Raw genomic sequence first — 19,866 nt, forward strand, 5'->3', positions numbered from 1 at the left:
CTCGGGGTTGCCGCCAGCTATTCGTTGTCGGGTTCCAGTTGGCACCCCGCCCGTGTTCAACATCTGGGATTATATTTCTGGGTATTTTGTAGACCGTTATTCCACGATGTAAAATTCGACATGCTCAAGACCGCTACAATACTCCCCTGCCAGAATTTTACATAAAATTATTTCAAGCTACAAAATACAAAAATGTTTGAAAAAAAATATCAATGCAAAAAAATATATACCAAACAAAATGTGCTGTGTAAAATGGGCTTTGAAAAATATGATAGTTCGAAACGGTTGTGGTTGGTACGGTTGCGATCTGGTACGGCTGTTGATATCTTCCGGTCCTACAGATACCGTTGCATCATCGTCGCTTTGGCACTTGAATGTGGTCCATCAACGACGTTGAAAACAAGCTATTCTTCAGACAGGGCTCCCGTAATCGACGCTGTGGGAGGATCGACTGTTCGACGACGTGGTAGCTTATTTTCTTCGACGACGAGACGTTAGCAATTCTGGTACTTCGGCGAAGACATAACGAGTCTACGGTGACTGCAATCGGTACCTAGCTTCTGGAGCTGCTCTGTGACTAATCCGTAGTCACATACGTTAGGTTAATTCAGAAAAAAACAAATAACGACGGTATCCGACCGAAGCTGCCCAAAGCCTTTTAAATCAAAATATCTGCCATTATGACGGAGACGGCGAGCGAAGGAAGACATTATGATTTAAACATAGCGCCGAAAGAAATGTTTAGCCGAGACGCTGATGATTAAGCAGTGACGTAAAAATATTCAAAAGATTGTGAAATATAAATTTTGACAAAAAAAAATTTTTTAAAAATGAATTGGAAATAATCAAATTAATCGGAATAAAATGAAAATGAACCTTGAAGGTAAAATTGAAAACGAATCGAATTAACAATATTTAAAATTTTGAAACAAAAAAAGAATATAACGGTCACGTAAAATACACCATTTTCTACGTACCCTCCATTCACGAGTCCAAACCCAATTTTCCGAAAGATCACGTCGGGGTCACCACTTTAGGGTAAAATGATGTGGCTCGGTGAATGGAGGTAAAACGAAATGAAACAGTGGTGTTTACATAATGTGACCGTTATTTATTGGCAATATAAAAAAATGTGAAAATACAAATAATAAAACGGATGGCAGCGGAGTTACCTGAAGACGAGGCTTGGGCAGTCGATGGTGGCACGTCTAAACCAAGCGAGGGTTGAGCACTGAATGACCGAAAATACCCTTCAATAATATCCCAGATAAACGTCTCGGGGTTGCCGCCAGCTATTCGTTGTCGGGTTCCAGTTGGCACCCCGCCCGTGTTCAACATCTGGGATTATATTTCTGGGTATTTTGTAGACCGTTATTCCACGATGTAAAATTCGACATGCTCAAGACCGCTACACTATTAAATATTACGCTATTGGGGTTATTTTTAGGAAATATTTTTATTTTTTAGCAGCTGCACTGAACATTAGTATGGGCGCTATAACTAAAATCCGAAAAGAAACTATCTATCTACATACCTTGATGTTAGTTCTAATCAAAATTAAATTTATGAAATGTATAAAAATAGTGAGTAGTTTTTTTTAATATAAACATGATTTAATTCAATTATTTCAGAGTTAACTGATTTTTTAAAATGGAACATTAGGCTACGCTTGGCAAGACGCTAATAAAGAGTGTAAAGACAACAAAAGTTGATGGAAAAAGGTAAAAGTTGCAATGACATTTGATTAAGTTTTGTAAATCATGCTATTTCTTAATAATTCATTGCAGATATATTGTTCTTCATACTAGAAACAGAAATCCAACAAAAACATCCTAACAAGTGAAGCAAAGGCTGTAATTAAGGATTGGCTTGCAAACTATAAATTAAGTTTTGAAGATACCGTGTTATAGAATGACGTAATTCAAAATGTCACTTGGTAAATATAAATGTAATGTTTCATTGTGTTTTATGCAATTTATTATTTTAGAAATAGGCCTAAAAATGTATACAGTAGACTAGATGGCTAAATAATACGGCCATAGAGTGTAACATCTTCCTTCTCAATCACAGTATATTCAGTCAAATCAAATTGATAAGGAATATGACAAAGAATTACTACAGTAAATATACAGGTCGACAGACAAAAATATACAGACAAAAACTGTGGATATGTGGAAAGGATTGTCTACAATAACACCCTTCGATATGGATGAAGTTCATCAGGCACACAGAGAATGAAATCGAGAACTGATGAAATGATGAACTAGTGCGAGATTGGAAATTATTATTATACAGCTTAGTTATTGACTCGAATAGTAGCTCAGAATCTGGAAAGACAAACTTTCTGATTGTGGAATTATAATTCAATACTGACAACACCAAGACAGGGTGATGATGATGGAAATAACTAAAAGTGGGTATATTATTATAGCATAAGTGTACAAAATCGTATTGCAACGTGTAAAAAGGTTTATATGCATAAGTATGTGTGTAATTGTTTAGAATATATATGAGCATTTGGTTAAACTGTATTGGCACACAGGCTGGTTTAACAGATTTGGCAAATGGATTAGGGATAATGCAGTGAATAACTCTAATCTTATCAAAAAAATCCAGTATCCAATTGTACTACTTGTTAATTACGTTTGGGTCAGATATATTTAAAAGTAATATGAAGGAAACATTACTAGATAGTTGTGATTAACAACTAGTTGTAATATGTATGCCATATGCTTTTAAATTAAAAAAAATGTCATAAATGAATTCTCATAGAGCAGAGCAAGGATAGGAAGAATATACTACAAGACATGATAAATAAAATGTTTTAGATCGGTCTAGTTACGTGATAGACATGCCACGTAGAGAAAAATTAAATCTTTTTTGATCACTGATTTTTTAAACTTCCTTTTAGCGATCTGTTTGTAAAATCTCTCAAAAAATACACCGCGAGTAAATCTATACAATTAAAGAGACTTTCTTATTTCCAAACAGAAAAAAAAACAAATCGAAACAAACAAACCGAAATAAACTTTTCAGCTGTGTATTGTATACAGTCGGTTGTTTACCGTTCGGTAGCAGACGACGCAAATGTTTATCTCAATTTATCATTTATTTATCGAAAGCATATAACGAAGCGATTAAAACAAAGGGCCAATTTTAGTCCGAAAACAAACTTAAACGAGTTCCTTTATCGTTTCGTGAATTTGCGCTTTCGGTACTTTATTTTCTTTATTGGACGATCGTTATTATTTTCTCATTGTGCGACTTGGCTATTTTGTGTTTTATAGCCGTGTTTTCTAATTTAAATAATCTTCTGTAGTATATAACGGTGTTATGTTCTCATATCTAATGGTTCTTTAATTATTACTAGTAAATATATAGTGTTGGAAATGCTATTTTATTATCTAGTAAACTATTTTAGCCGACAGACATCAGCAAGGGTAGATTAATGCAGTAGGGTAGGGATCGACATCACTTCCGAGCCGCCGAAATATATCAATATTTCCATATATAGATTTCTTTCGATATTTTTTTTTTGGAAAAATTATCGAAAAATATAGGCAAACAAAAATACCGATATATCGATAAAGGGGTCGAAAAAATATTGGCCAAAAATATGAATAGTTTTAGAAATTATTTCAAACTCGACAGGAAAAAGTCTAGTAGAGATGTGACTCTAGATCATGAGTTGTATGATTTTGGTGATTAATTCATATCTTCTCTGAAATAGGTAACACCTTTTTTTTTAAATATATTTCAAAGAATAAACATTTCAGTATATTCCCATTTAAAATTACATTATTGGCCTAATGAAAAATCTTTTATGTTTAATGGATTTAGTATTCAAATGTTAGTGTTATTATTATTATTTTTATATTATTACTAATAACTTGTTTTTTAAATTATAACATAATAATTTATTATTGTGGTTCCGAAGAGCAAAACTTGGTTACGACTTTATATATGAGACATCGCCTTCCATATCTCATTATTTAAGGTTCAGTATAGGTTAGTCTGTCGAAGACACCGTATTATCCTCAATTAATCAAACATACAATCCATCCAATAAAATAGCCAATGCACTTAATTCAAATTTATGCTGTCAACACGTCGCAATGTTGCCGCATTAACTTAGAATTTTGGTTTACGCTTGCGGATTTTTAATCTTTAATGATAATTTCAAATGTATTTAAGAATTTTGTGTAAAATTTTGTTGGAAGGACTATATCAATATGTTCTATTTTATATTATTCTACAATAGTGCCATGCCAATAAAAATTACTTTAAAAAACTTACACATACTTTTAAAACTGCAGAAAAACAAATAAGATGTTGTATATGATTTTATATGATACGTTTTGGGCATGCGTATTTCAATAATATAAATCTTGCTGTATTTAAATGTTTGCTAATTCTATGGGTTTGTTTTGATTTACTATTTCGTTCTAATTTCATTTCATGGAAATGTTCTAATGAAAATAATAACAAACAATTTAACTCGATGGCACTTGAGTACTGAATTATTTATTATATATTATATTTATTATAATTCATTATTCACACATTCTAATTATTTCATTTCAACCATTAAGTAACTCAAAGGCAATCAATATCAATATTTGGTCTTTTCGTGTTATAGAAAAAATAGAAAAAATGTTATGGACATCATAGGCTCCGAATATCGATTTGCTCTTATTGAAAAACCCTATATTAGCTGCTAAATAGACGAGCTGTTCGGCATAGCACTTTAAAGTAATTTCACATCACATAAAAGCTTCTACATGCCTTGCAATGGATACCACGACTGCATGATTGTAATTTACGATGGAAACACTTCCACAATTTGCTGAACATTGATGTTAATCATACGGTAGATTTGAATGAAAGAAAGAACTTCACGTTGCTATGCTACATAATTTATTGCGCATAAATCGAAATAGATTTGTATAATTTTACCACATCAGTAAATACTAATATATAAATATAACATTATACTCTTGCAGATTACAATTTAGGTAAAAGCCGTGTCTTTTTTGCTTATCAATTAACGTCAGGCTCATGTTCGCGACAATTTTAATTACTCGCTTGGTAACGCTTGACGTTGTTTAATAATTAATGAACAATCGACAGTTGGAAAATGTTACCAGATTTAAAATATCTGCATTTCTATGATCAAAATAACGTTTGTTTTTTACGTGACTGATCTAGAGTCTTACGGAATCCAATTATAGCACATTTAAATATATATGCTGAAAAATATTACGGTTTGATGAATAAGTTCTCGCTTAACTTATTCTTGAAATAAATAATATGTTGAATTTTTAAAATTATTTTTTTAACAAGACATGATTAACACTAAACCAGAAATGTTTACACATTGAGAAAGTCAGTGATGAATATGTTATATAGCGCGACTGATTCTTGGGCCTAGTTGGACGAAAGGCGTATTTTGTCTGTAAGATGTGATGAATCATTTAAAATTATGGATTTCGTTTGTATTAAAATAGAATTTGCAGTATTATCGGTACAGGCGATTAAAGAAGCCGTCACGTATATCCGTTATAAAATTAAAATTTTCGAGTTAAAATTTTTAATTTAAATTTTATTCGTTTCATAACTTATATATAGTTAATGTTCTCTGTTCAAAAATATTATAAACTTATGCGAGGTCTCAATATTTAATTTATGTCATATTATTCATATTTCAGGTTTCATTGATGGAATCGTTATGTAGCTGGGGAGCACGAATGTAGGCTTTTGAGTTGGAATTTACGACACGACAAAAAATTGCAGGGTGCAGAACATTTTAAACCCTCGTAGGGGGTAACATAAAAGAGTGTAATTTTGAAATTTCGTGCATTGACAACTCGATATATGGCTTGAATAATGCATGTATATTACTATATTTAACATATAATGAACTAAAAAAGTTGTCATGGAAACGAAAATAAAATTCAGCAGCCGCTCGTTAATGTAATCTAATTCAAACCAACTGTAGTTTACGAAACGATTAATACATATACATATATTTATATTAACAACCTACACAAAACTACATCTTGGAAAAACCTATATATCGTCATTCCTAAAATCAATGGGAACGTCCTCATCGTCCTCACTGCCCTTCCTCATTCCATTTCATTCCATACATTAATATCAGCTAAAGTACAAGCAATGTTGGGATACTCCATTTTCAATAGTTTCCAAGGACTCATTGACAAAGATATTAAGTATATTCGCAAAGGTTGCAATTGTAGTATAAATACACTTAAGGGGGCATCATCATCTTCATCATTGCTACGAAAGCGGTCGTTCCAATATTTTTAAACATTTTTTTAATTGAGAATATTACAGGCCATATATAAATGTAAGATGTAGGAGCCTAGCAATGCTACCCCAGGCTTGCTTGAAAACCTCAGGTACGTTTTTAGAATTTTTTGATACGGCGGATGAACGTCTTATTAGGTTCCGGGCTCTTGATTGGGCTAATGGACCTACGTTTAGTGGAAAACACATGATAACAATTATTGGAATAAACATTTATTGGAAGGTTCTATCGTGAACCACTTCACGAATGTCATCCAAGCGGTTATTGAACAATCATAATCAACAATTTTTTAAATGAATGAGAATTGTCTGTTACTGGCTCTATTTTGTGTAAAAAAAATCAAAAAAGGAAACAAAAAGAATAACATTTTAAAAGCAGCAGCAGATTTTTCAAATCATATAGCGTACTATTTTCTGGTATCATTTTGCAATAAAGAACACTTTTATCGACGGTGTAAATTTGTTCCATCCTTAAGTCTACCTCGCTAATAATTACCATCAATTTTTTCTTCGAATGGTTATATTAATTCTGGTAGAGCTGGGGCCTTGTTTCAGAGAGGAATACCAGGGAAATTTGGATATAAACAGTGCCATTTTGAAGACCTTCAAAGACAAACTGGCGGACGAAGACTGCCCAGACAAGGCAACGACTACGTCCATCCCCGTGCTATTTTATTTAGGAGGGAGATGTTATAACACAGTTTTCGTATGAAAATATAATAATTACAGTAATAAAGAAATAATTGATAATGTTAAAAATGTCAATTTTTATTATCTAATAGATATTTTAATCTAATAATTTTCTAATGAAATAAAAGCCTAGAGATTTATCTCACTGATATCAATAATATCTAAGATATTGGATAAAAGTCCTGTTGGAAATAACAAAGCCTATCATAGAGAGAGAAAAAAATAAGTACGTGCACATCAGTTCGGGGTTACAACAATTGGCTAAGTTGATAGAATAACAGATGAAACTGAAAAAGCTCATGAAAATAAAAGGTATGGTCAGCAACATTCTTAAATGTAGCACCAGCCTTCGATTAGGTATGTCATGATGATCCAGTTGATAAGCTGCAGAAAATGTTACCGAAACAACACATGGAACTATTAAAATCTTACATTAAATTCAAACAGGAGGAAGCCTATTCCACAAAGAAGCTAAAGCAGGTGAACCACAAGGAATTGGTGTATTGGGGCCAATTTTTCATCTACATCGCACAGAGAAAATATCACAAACACAATAGCGAAGAAGCCATGCGAAAATTACAACAAGCAAGTGACAACATAAATAATTGAGCCCAAAGCTAGAAAATTAAAGTTAACGAAAGTAAATCTATGCTTATAAGTTCACGTATAATCAGACAGCACAACGACCAATAACAATAAATAATAACATAATTTTATATAGCAGCAGTGCTAAGTATCTCGACATGAATCTTGATACAAAACTTCGCTGGAAGGAACGTGTAAAAAAGAAAAGGAAAGAAGTTGAATTAAAATATAGGAAAATGTATTGGTTAATTGGAAGAAACAAGAAGATTATGGGGAAACTCCGCGAGAAATAATATAAAAAATTTTTTCTTCGAATGGTTATATTAATTCTGGTAGAGCTGGGGCCTTGTTTCAGAGAGGAATACCAGGGAAATTTGGATATAAACAGTGCCATTTTGAAGACCTTCAAAGACAAACTGGCGGACGAAGACTGCCCAGACAAGGCAACGACTACGTCCATCCCCGTGCTATTTTATTTAGGAGGGAGATGTTATAACACAGTTTTCGTATGAAAATATAATAATTACAGTAATAAAGAAATAATTGATAATGTTAAAAATGTCAATTTTTATTATCTAATAGATATTTTAATCTAATAATTTTCTAATGAAATAAAAGCCTAGAGATTTATCTCACTGATATCAATAATATCTAAGATATTGGATAAAAGTCCTGTTGGAAATAACAAAGCCTATCATAGAGAGAGAAAAAAATAAGTACGTGCACATCAGTTCGGGGTTACAACAATTGGCTAAGTTGATAGAATAACAGATGAAACTGAAAAAGCTCATGAAAATAAAAGGTATGGTCAGCAACATTCTTAAATGTAGCACCAGCCTTCGATTAGGTATGTCATGATGATCCAGTTGATAAGCTGCAGAAAATGTTACCGAAACAACACATGGAACTATTAAAATCTTACATTAAATTCAAACAGGAGGAAGCCTATTCCACAAAGAAGCTAAAGCAGGTGAACCACAAGGAAGTGTATTGGGGCAATTTTTCATCTACATCGCACAGAGAAAATATCACAAACACAGTAGCGAAGAAGCCATGCGAAAATTACAACAAGCAAGTGACAACATAAATAATTGAGCCCAAAGCTAGAAAATTAAAGTTAACGAAAGTAAATCTATGCTTATAAGTTCACGTATAATCAGACAGCACAACGACCAATAACAATAAATAATAACATAATTTTATATAGCAGCAGTGCTAAGTATCTCGACATGAATCTTGATACAAAACTTCGCTGGAAGGAACGTGTAAAAAAGAAAAGGAAAGAACTTGAATTAAAATATAGGAAAATGTATTGGTTAATTGGAAGAAACAAGAAGATTATGGGGAAACTCCGCGAGAAATAATATAAATACAAGTACTCCAGAAAAAGTACCGAGAAGTATTGTAGATGCGCCGAGGTACTACAGGACTCATTACTTACATCGAGACCTTCATATTACCGACTATTACACCAGATACCAAGAGAACTGCAAGGAGACATGAGGACAAACTCCATTCTCATGTCAATATTGAAGTAATACTATACCACAACGGAGTACAGACTCGAAACGAATCAAACCATTTGATCCTGTCTAGTGTGGTTTAGTGTAGTGAGCATTCAATAGAAAAATAGCAGTATTAATAGATACATATTATTACACGAGAGACGAAGAAGATAAGGCCGGTGGGTATCGTGCTGGATATAGTCTATTCAAGGTTTTTTTTAGTAATGCGTCATGGATATTTGGGACGTCGAAACATTGTAAAATTGTCGCATCAACCTTGAGTTTTAGTTCAGCTTGGCTTTGACATAAAATAATTGAACAAAAATGTTATCAAATATAATTTATTTTAACATTATAGTATATCTGAAAACTACAGTTAATTATACAACCACAATAATTTATAGGTAAGAGTTAAAACCTCTTAACACTATTGCATTAAAGAATTTTGGACACGTCTGACAAAGGGACGGCGGCCGGTTGTCAGACTTACGCAATATTATTCAAAATACTAGTTATTATTACTACAGACTAAAAACCGACAAAAGTTAACCGACAGGAAAGTGAAAGCGACTGAAGAAAACTTTCAGGATATGTGACAATGCTGTAAATTACTGTATAAAATGGTATTATAGGGCGTGAAAGATTTGTGTGCACAGACATGATTGTAATTGTTCAAAATTAAACATGAGCATTAGGTTACAACGTATGAGGGGAGAACGAATGCTAACAATTTTGTAGATATGGTAAATACATTAGACATAATTTAGTGATTAATTTTATGAAGAATGGTGTACACAGATAGTAGAAGAAGAAATAAAATATACAGTGATATCAAGATGACTTTACAAGTAAACACACCGTTGAAGGAAACAAGAACTCCACGTGAAAAGGTAAATATGCTCTTGAATGAAAATAAAATACGTTTTTCAGATATACACTTGTTAATTAGGTAGATTAGGCCACCAGGGGATACTACTACATAAAAAACGCGCCTAGAAACTCTACCTCATGGGTGGTGCGGAATAGAGTTAAATGTAAACAAAACAAATCTAACCTACAAACTATTATACCAGTGTTCTTAATTGTAGTTTTAATTCCTTTGATTAATATATGTATTAGATGTACCATAATGTTAAAATAAATCATATTTGATAACATTTCTGTTCAATTATTTTATTTAGATTAGAACTTTCTGGTATGTCAAAGCCAAACTGAACTAAAAGTCAGTTGATGCGGCAACATGCAGTGTTTCGACGTCACAAATATCCATGACACATTACTAAAAAAACTTTGAATAGAAATATATATATATATATATATATATATATATATATATATATATATTATATCTAAATTTAATTTGTAAAGATAAATTTTAGATTAGTCGGCATAGACTAGTAACAATGTAATAAATAAATTTTAAAAAATCTAATAAATTAAAATAAAAATTGTATCATCATAAAATTGATAAATCCCGAAAGTCGAACCGGTCACTGTCATTTGTCGAATGCTCTTTCGTTGTTTGAGATGATAAATCAAAGCGCAGCGGCAACACGAAACGACCTTCGTATTATCGAACCCGAGACCAAAATACGAGACAATAAGAGAACGACGAACCGATTCAAAGTTACGGTCCGTATAAAGCCGAATAAATTTTCAACGACATCAAAAAACTTCGGGAGATATCGAACCGGCGTTCCGCAAGTGGCGAAAAAAAAAAGAGCATAAAGGAAACGAAAACGTCGTAAAAGCAAAGCACGTAGGTTGCAGTTGTCGCACCGCCATAAATGTAAATAAAATGGAATGCACTCACCTCCCAAGTCGGCGAAGAAAATCTCCCTCAGGGCCAGGAATTCCTCCTCCGGTGCCATATTATCGTTCCCAAAACTATCGTTTTCTGGCCAGACTTCCCTGCGACAAAAAGTAGTATCAGAAATAAAAACGTGCAGCCCGGAAAAATGCGAGCCGGCAGCAGGCCGTCTCATAAATTTTGCGTAGGGTGAGAGAGGCCTTAACGCTGTTTATTCTCCGAAAGTGAAAAGACTGCAAATATTTATGCGGTTATTATTGTAACGTACGATAGATCCTGAGACAGTACGGTTCTCCAGGGATTATCGACGTACTGGAACCGTCACAAATTATTTATTTATATATAATTCGATCTTCGAAATAACTCTATATTTTATTATACCGAAAATAATGTCGATTCTAAATAGGGATGTAAGGTGTATACATATTATTGGTATATCAATAACGATGAACAGTAATCCCTCATTCGCGGGGGTTACGTTGGGATAAGATAGCAGCGGTTGTTAAAACCGCGGCTGAAAGGAGATCCATACATATACGGATTGAAAGAAGAAAAGCATGTCATTTTGTTAGATTTATAGTTGAATTTATTTCTCTATTCACGTACGTAAATATATAATTTATTTTCACTTATATTTTAGTAGCTGATAAAAAAATAAAATAATAAAAAAATATAGTACGCAGGTCACAAAAGTTATATAGTCTATTCAAATTTTTTTTGTGCCTACGTCATCAAGATGTTTAATTATTTGTCGGTCGCAATTTCTAAGTTCATTTCATCGATGCTTCAGTCTGTCTGATTAGTTAGAACAAGTAGGACGAGGAGCATGTCAAAGTCGTCCGCTTGTCAGAGGTATGCAAAATTATTGAAAGTAATAGTGATAAGAGGTTATAACTCAAACTTATAAACTATTGTGGCTGTATAATTAACTGCAGTTTTTAGATGTGTTAAAATAAATAATTATATTTGATAATATTTTTGATCAATTATTTTATTTAGATTGGAATTTTGTTGTATGTCAAAGACAAACTGAACAAAAGTCAGAGTTTATGCAGCAACCCTGCGATGTTTTGACGTCACAAATTAAGATGACGTATGTACATATTAACTTTCAATAGACTATATGTACTTAGAAAATACAAAAGTAACAAAACATAGTTTATTTTAGAAAAGATTAAAGGATTTTTGGCTGTTAATTATTTTCTTAATGTATTTCTGCGCTTCTTTGTAAGGTTGTAGTAAACCGTCTAGACCATTATTAAACTTCATATTCGGTTAATGTGAAGGATTCAAGTCCAAAACCAAATCCAGCAGTTGATGAACATATGAAAAAATCTTATTTATTTTGTCTAAAATTAAAGAGGCAGTTTTCCAGCTAATGGGAGAGTTGAGAAGTATCATCATCATTTGATTCATTATTGCTATTGCTTTCCAAAATTTCGACGAGTTCCTGTTCCGTGAGTTTATTGTCATTAGCGGCTAAAACTTCTTCACCATCTGTTGCCTGAAGATCTTCAAAACCTTCCTTTTGTATTTAATGCATAACTTGTAAAATGTTATTGACTTCGGCTTCTTTGTCCGGAAATGCAATTACAGTTGCTGGTCCTAAGTCACTCAATGCATCTTTACTAACGGTTATACAATGACCAATATTAAACTGTTTTCAACTTTCGGTAAAAGTCAAGGATCTACTTCCATGCATTGTAAGAAGCGAGTAAAAGTGCGCCTTAGATAATATCATTTAAAGGCTGCTATTATACCTTGATCTAATGGTTGCAGAAGCGAAGTTGTGATGGGAGGTAAAAATTGTATTTTTACATTAAGAATGATTATACTGTATATCGAACTAAGTCGGTCTAGAACCCCAATACATCGATATTTATTTTGTAAAGCGTAAATAAATACAAAGTAGTTGTAGTCATTTTAGTTGTGTCAAGCGTTCGTCGGTCATTACACAAGTTTACATACTTAGGTCAAGTTTTGGAAAAAACGTTATTTCAAACGTAATTTGATACTCTGAACTCAAATCTTCAACCCGTGTGTCAGGATAGGTTCTAGTTTTCGAGTTCGGGTATGGTGGTAGCACTGTGCCCTTGGTTTGGCTAACAACGTTGCATTAAACATCATTTGGAAATTGTTTTCGTGCTGTGATTGTGCTTCGTAACTTGTAAACATGCAGAGAAAATGTTGCAAAATCGATTTCAAGATTAACAAATCATATCAAATTTCGAAATACTGATCAATTTACCTATTCATTACAGGTTATTGATTTGATCTCAACCAAGATGCAAACTGGATTCAAGAAATGTTGTTGTTTTTTGTGTGGGTTAGCTCTACTTGGATATATTTGGATGATTTTTTCACTTTAAAAAAATATTCATTGAGAAAAGTTGGTACAACATACATAACAAATATTTTCCATTATTTTAAATAATTTATTACCATTTTTATGACAACACAGACATGCTGTATCGAAAGAATGGCGTGAACACCTAATATGTATGTTGGTAACAGCTTTGGTAAAAGAAACCAATTGCAATTTAAAAGTTTACATAAATGACAACCATACGTAGATACTAGCGTTGGGAACTATCGACTGAAAACAGCCGAAACAGTCAAAAAGTCGATAGTCAAAAAAATAGCGACTGAAAATAGTAATTACTATTTTCAGTCAAATTCACGGTTCGACTGTTTCTTTTTTCATTCGTGATGTCAGATGAAGATGTACGAATTCTTGTCTGTATAAAATGTGAGATAGGAAAGGACGGATATAAATGCTTGGAGCAGTTAATTTTAAATATCTTTATATTCTCCAATGGTAGTATAAGCGAGACACAAATGTCTTACGGTGTTTTAATATATTAATTGCTATTTTATAATAAATTAAATATCTATTTAATTTATTATAAATAACAGAATAATAAATTTAAATAGTACAATACAACTTAAATAAAACGTAAAAACTAAAGATTTTCAATAACCATAACTACTAAATAAAATGCAAACGTAGTAAATGTAAATCATTGAAAAATTTTATACTTGACCAACCTAAAAATGATCGTACAATAACTACCAGATCCATTTTAAATAAAAGTTTTATTTATTTTTGAACGGAAATATTTTTAAATTACAGTGAATATTATCATGTTCAACTTTTCTCCGGTGAGGCGATTTCCTCGATCGTTAATTATTTGGTCAGATTTTGAAAAAACTAGTTCCCTAGGGACAGGTGTTGCGGGTATACAGGAATATTTTACGTGTAACTGATATAATTCAGGTACTTTCATTTTATGGGTTTGGAAAAAATCCAATGGGCTTTCCAAAGGCCCAATAAATGGAATTTCCAAATACTGCTAAATCTATAAAGTTGCTGCAGTACTTGGAGTAATTATTTCTTTCATTCTAGCCATTTTTTTATCAAAATATCTCCAGATGTCAATACATTCTTGGTCAGTAGTTTTGTTTTGAATTTCGAGTTGTGGAACTATATTTTTATTTTTTGGATTTTGTATTTAAATTAGAATGGAAGATAGGTATGTAATAACTTTATGTATCGCCTCAGCATTATTTGCAATACCAAATCCTACTTTTTTATACAAATTAAATAAGCTCCAGTTATTAATGCACACACTGTACAAGCTCTTGTGGTTTGGTTTGGTTTTTCCGTATTAATAAAATGATATATATTAAAAAAGCCACATTTGTTGTTTGGTATTTTCACACCCAGAAGTACAATATGGAGCAAACGTCCCGCTACCATTGACGCAATTTCCGCCGAGTGGCAATAATGGAACGATTATTTTCAATAAATATTGTCACCATTTCTGCTTGTCGTGTCTTCAAATTTGGTAGCGAGACTTTCGCCCCACCCTATACATAAATAATGCATATAGGCATTAAGGAGGCATTCTTGTCCAGAAATTTGAAAAACATCGAACATAATTACCAACTTTGAACCTTTAAGAATATGTTAAGAACATGGATTTTTCAAAAATCTTTAGACTAGAATACTTCCCAGTTTCAGGTAAAGCTACGCAATGGTTTAGAGGCAGCATCACTAAAACAACTATATTCCGGAAAAAGTTTTTCAAATTTCTTGACTATAATACCCCCTTAAGTTTTACACCGATCTTAAATATACTATCTGACTTTTGAACCTTAATCACAGATTTTTTTTTGTCAAAATGTATATTCTATGTTACATACTAACAATATGGAAATATTGCCATTCCTATCGACTTCAAACTGTCACGCAAAACCGTGGAAAGTTCGCAAATTAATCTTTGCACGAAGTTCCGTTTTAAAAATGCACCGTTCGAGTGATATGACTTGCATTTTCTAGCAACACCGGATTTACATTAAGTCCTCGTCATCGACAAAAAGGGGAGTTTATGAGGAAATGCATTCGCCTTTAAATGGGCGGTGCCGGCTAATAATACAATAACTACATCGTAGAGGGATTATCTTCGCTAGTGGGAGAAGTTTTCGCCCTATCCTGATTTATTATGCGTGATGATTCCATTAGAGTAGAAGATTATGTTTTCAAAAATAAGCATTTTTGGGATCAATAGTGTTCACGCTTAATGGCTTGAATCCTCTGATTTTCTGACACGATATTTGTATAATGTTGTAACTAACTTTATTAGTAAATGTGTTGATTTATGCTAATACATATTTCTTTTTTGACTTTTAACAGTTTTATGTTTCTCTTTATATCTGAATATTATGTTTGTTGTGGGATTATTCTGAATTAGAAACAATATAAGAAAGATTCAACAATGTAAATATTTACAAAAGTATTTATAAACCAGTATAAACATTTAGACGCGATGTTTGTTTAGTGCATAAATTGTGATTAAGGAAAAAGTTACAAGCTCCAAAAATTAAATAGACAATAAGATATTAAAAGAGACTAGGACCGCAGAAGAAATATCGATATATCGATATTTTTTGCTGATATTTTTCGATATTTTTTCAGAAAAATTTAAATATCACTTTTTGTATTTAATTTTAAAGGTTTATTAATTTTTATAAATTTTGAAATAATATATATTTTAGGCCAATCTTTCACTATTTTTATTTTTGCTTAAAAATATCGATATATTTTATTGTAAAATATCGATATTTTTTATACTTGTTGCAAAAAATTAATGTATTTTTTACAAAATCTAAAACGATATATCGATATTTTTAAAATATCTATATATCGAAATATCGATATTTTTTCCGGTGGCCAACACCCCTAAAACAGACTTAACAATTAAATTGATAGAAATATATACCAAATAACTAACGTTAAACAAACTATAATGGCATTGGTAGTTAAAATAATAAAATTAAAATAACACAAAGCAAGAAAAGATGAAGGGAGAGGCAAAAATAGAATAAAACTGCTTAACAAAAATAACAAAAAATCAGAGGCCAAACGAATAACTTAAGAACCCTAATTTTAATGATGAATATTTTCACGTAAGAATGGAAGCTGGTAGAGCACACGATAAATAAATACTAGGTGTTTACACGTACTCCAATCATTTTTATTTTCATTTTAAAAGCGTATTTAATGAAAAATTATTTTCTACGCATTGTTCCCATCTTTCTGGCAATATTGTGATACTATATGGAAAGAAGCATGTTCCCACGAAGCCTGAATCTATCTGAACAACCGGTAATGAGAAGACCGTATATCTGCTGAGTACGCTGGATATGGCAGAACTTCCCATTCGACCGTCAGGCATCGTCATTAGAATCGAGTGTTTTCATGCAAGATGATTTTGAAATCTGTCTTTTCCGTCTATATTTGGTTAATTAGATAATTGTTAAAATGTTATCACTAGCAAATAAAATTGAAGGAATGGCTTTTGTGATGATAATGACAGATACTATATACGACTTCATTTCTCATGATTTATCAGACATACTCGTATCCAGTGGGACAAGCATCTGAGATACATAACAATAATTGACATAGAACTAACTTACATACGATAAAAGCATTTTGAAAATAGCATGTAAAAAAACTAAGGTTTCGAAAATAAATAAACGTAAAATATAGTTATGTAAATAACTATACGCCTGCCTTCCCTTTTTAAGTAAAACTACTAGATTATAGAACTGTTGAGAATGGCAATTTTTCTTGGAGAGCCTCATTTTTCAAATGTCAACATGTTTATTTTTTATACTTTCGACGTCTTCGAAAAGAAAAATTCCCAGTTGACTTCCAACTAAGGACGTTCCGTTAACATTAATCAACGTCTACTAGGAACAACATTCGACTTTAAAAAATATAGGAATTAAAAGTCGAAGGTCCTTCTAAATAGAAAAGGTAAAATAAATTATCGTTTATATTCTGTGTTTTTTTTTAACTTTGTTTCATTGAAATATTTAAACACAGCTTTCTGCAACATGATTCAACCAAATTTGAATTTCACTATTTTTGAAGCATTCTTCGCATTTAACTATACGAAGTTAATAATAAAAGCGCGTTTAACGAGTATAAATGCGTTTCAACATTATAAAACATATTGACGAAAAATAACAGTGAAATTTTTAGTCATAAATAAAGTCTCCTGCTACAGTTCAATTTACTTCCCAAAATCAAACGGACGAACCAACTCTTTGTGGGCATATATAGTTATTTGCAAAAGGGTAATTATAGGCAACGACTAACTAATTGAAAATTGTCATCACTACTATAATCTACTTTCGATTCTCTCCATACCAGGAAATTAATGGATTTACTTTTCAATTATATTGAGATATGCTCAAAATATGTTTTCAAAATGAGTTTTTTAGAAAACATCCTGAGGTTTCAAAGAATATCAAGTGTGTATATAATAATTTTACCAACATTATAGCATTTACAGGAAACTTAATTATCGTACTATAAGCTTAATCCAAAACCTTTGCTATAGCTGTAGTTAGAAGGTATCCTTCAAGAACTATTCGCGAAATGGAGCCGCAAACGGCAAAGATGATTTACTGCAAAGCCAGGTGAAATAAAGCAAAATAAATAAGCATCACACCGAACAAAAAACAAGTAAAATCCGACAGATTTGGTAGCTTTGATTGAAAATTAATAAACACGCATGATAATCGTCTCTAAGAATAGGGAGAGTATTTTATATCAACACCACAATCACAACCCGCCACAGGTTTTAGCAACAACGCCTGCAATTGACATTTCAGATACTCTATTTCTTGATGACAAACCAACAGTGGACGAATTGCGACCGACAATAAAATTATTAAAGTGTGGTAAGACCACTGGACTCGACCAAGTCAAGACAGAAACAATGGCTGCTGGAGAAACTTGTTTATTTTAAAAACTGAGTGGGTTCCCCTAAGGGTTTTTAACCTTCTTTAGGCGTCACGTGAGGATGCAAAATGATTTGTCTAATCCATATGAGGTCAGAGCCGGTGTTCGCCAAGGAGATATTGCCTCTCCATTGCTCTTCAACACAGTAATTTTGTAGATTTACTTCAAGAAAAATGTGAGTAACACCAGTTTTAATTTTAAAATACTGTCGCTACAGTATATTATTGTTATAAATGAATATGTTTACAATTCTTTATTAAAATTCATCTAGCCTATTGCTTCTAGTTCTGCATAAAACACAAATAATAATCAAATAGTAAAATTATCTGTACATGCATTATTTGGAAAAACAATTGATATATTAATGCAGCCATAAAATATTTTTAACAAAAAAATTGAACCGACTTCAGAAAATAAATTAGGAACTCACTAACAATTAAAATATAATCAAACTTAGATTTTTAATACAAAAAAACATTTTAGAATAAAATTGTACATAATAATCATTGTAATAACTAAATAAAAATACACAAAAACCTTATTTAACCTATGTAGTACGTGTATTTTGTATTCTACTATATACACACAATTTAGCTTAATACCTACCTAAAACTATTTATCTATTTATAATATTGCTTTTACTACTACCAACTGATCACTTTGAAGTCGGTGCCGAACCCAGACAGTTGTATTAACTTGGATTTGTTCTGTTGGTAATTTAATTTTTTGTATACGTAACAAAATTATATTATTATTTTTGTATTGTTTGAACTCGGCACCGAGTTTTTAAAATGTTTTTTTTTGTGCCAAAAACCTAAGTTTGATTGTATTTTAATTTTTATTGAGTTCCTAATTTATTGTTTGAAGTCGGTTAAATTTTTTTGATAAAAATATTTTATCTTTCTCCTTTTAGTGTTTAGATATTTACTCAATAAAATATGCGCATTACTTTATTAAATATTATAATGGGTAGGCCAAGTAAATTTGCAACCCGTATGAGGAAAAATAGGTATAAAGAAACAATGATTGAAAGTAAGAATACAAGAAATACAAAGATAAGAAAATAATTCATACTCCGGTGTCCGCTACCTAACCTAGGTGATTTGACAAATGTTATAATTAAACTAGAACAACAAGAAGTTATTGTCCCCGCCGGGAATCTAACCCGCGACCTCCACTTGGGTGCTAAATGCTTTAACCATTAACAATAGAAGCAGTTGTCTGCAATATTTCTAGGTTTTGCGGTATAGTTAGTGTCTAGAAAGCAAACTGATCGGTTTTTTCACAAATGAGCTATATATTCTGAAAGAAAATGACGAAATATTAACTTTTCCTCTTGTGAACAGTAGAATATTCTTTCGTTAAAGACCAGCAGTAGTCTGCTAACATTTTACCATTCCATCTTCCTTGATAATGTTCTTCTATATATTTATCCTGGTGAAAGTGTTCGCCACTATTCCAAGATTACGGGGAGGGAGGGATGGAAATCGAAATGGGAGTGTAAGAAATGTATTCTTAAAGACATTTAGCACCTCATTGTTAAAAAAAAAATTGTAACAAGTCGTTTACTAAAACACGGCATTTTCAGCTTTTGGATTCCCGAAAATCCATGAATTCTTTAGAGATAACCA

General features: G+C 32.0%; 1 protein-coding gene across 1 annotated transcript in view; it reads right to left on the reverse strand.

Moving 5' to 3' along the window:
• The window catches only part of timeout (circadian regulator timeout), a 621,776-nt gene that overhangs the window by 449,547 nt on the left and 152,363 nt on the right, over positions 1 to 19,866 (reverse strand). The window contains exon 10 of the mRNA XM_076394399.1: positions 10,921 to 11,018. Within this exon, the coding sequence (XP_076250514.1) occupies positions 10,921 to 11,018 (98 nt within the window). The remainder of the gene's footprint in view (positions 1 to 10,920; positions 11,019 to 19,866) is intronic.

The sequence above is a fragment of the Rhynchophorus ferrugineus genome, unplaced genomic scaffold (assembly GCF_030347505.1).
Source record: "Rhynchophorus ferrugineus isolate W39M unplaced genomic scaffold, kcgeb_rfMv2 rfM2, whole genome shotgun sequence".
NCBI lineage: Eukaryota > Metazoa > Arthropoda > Insecta > Coleoptera > Curculionidae > Rhynchophorus > Rhynchophorus ferrugineus.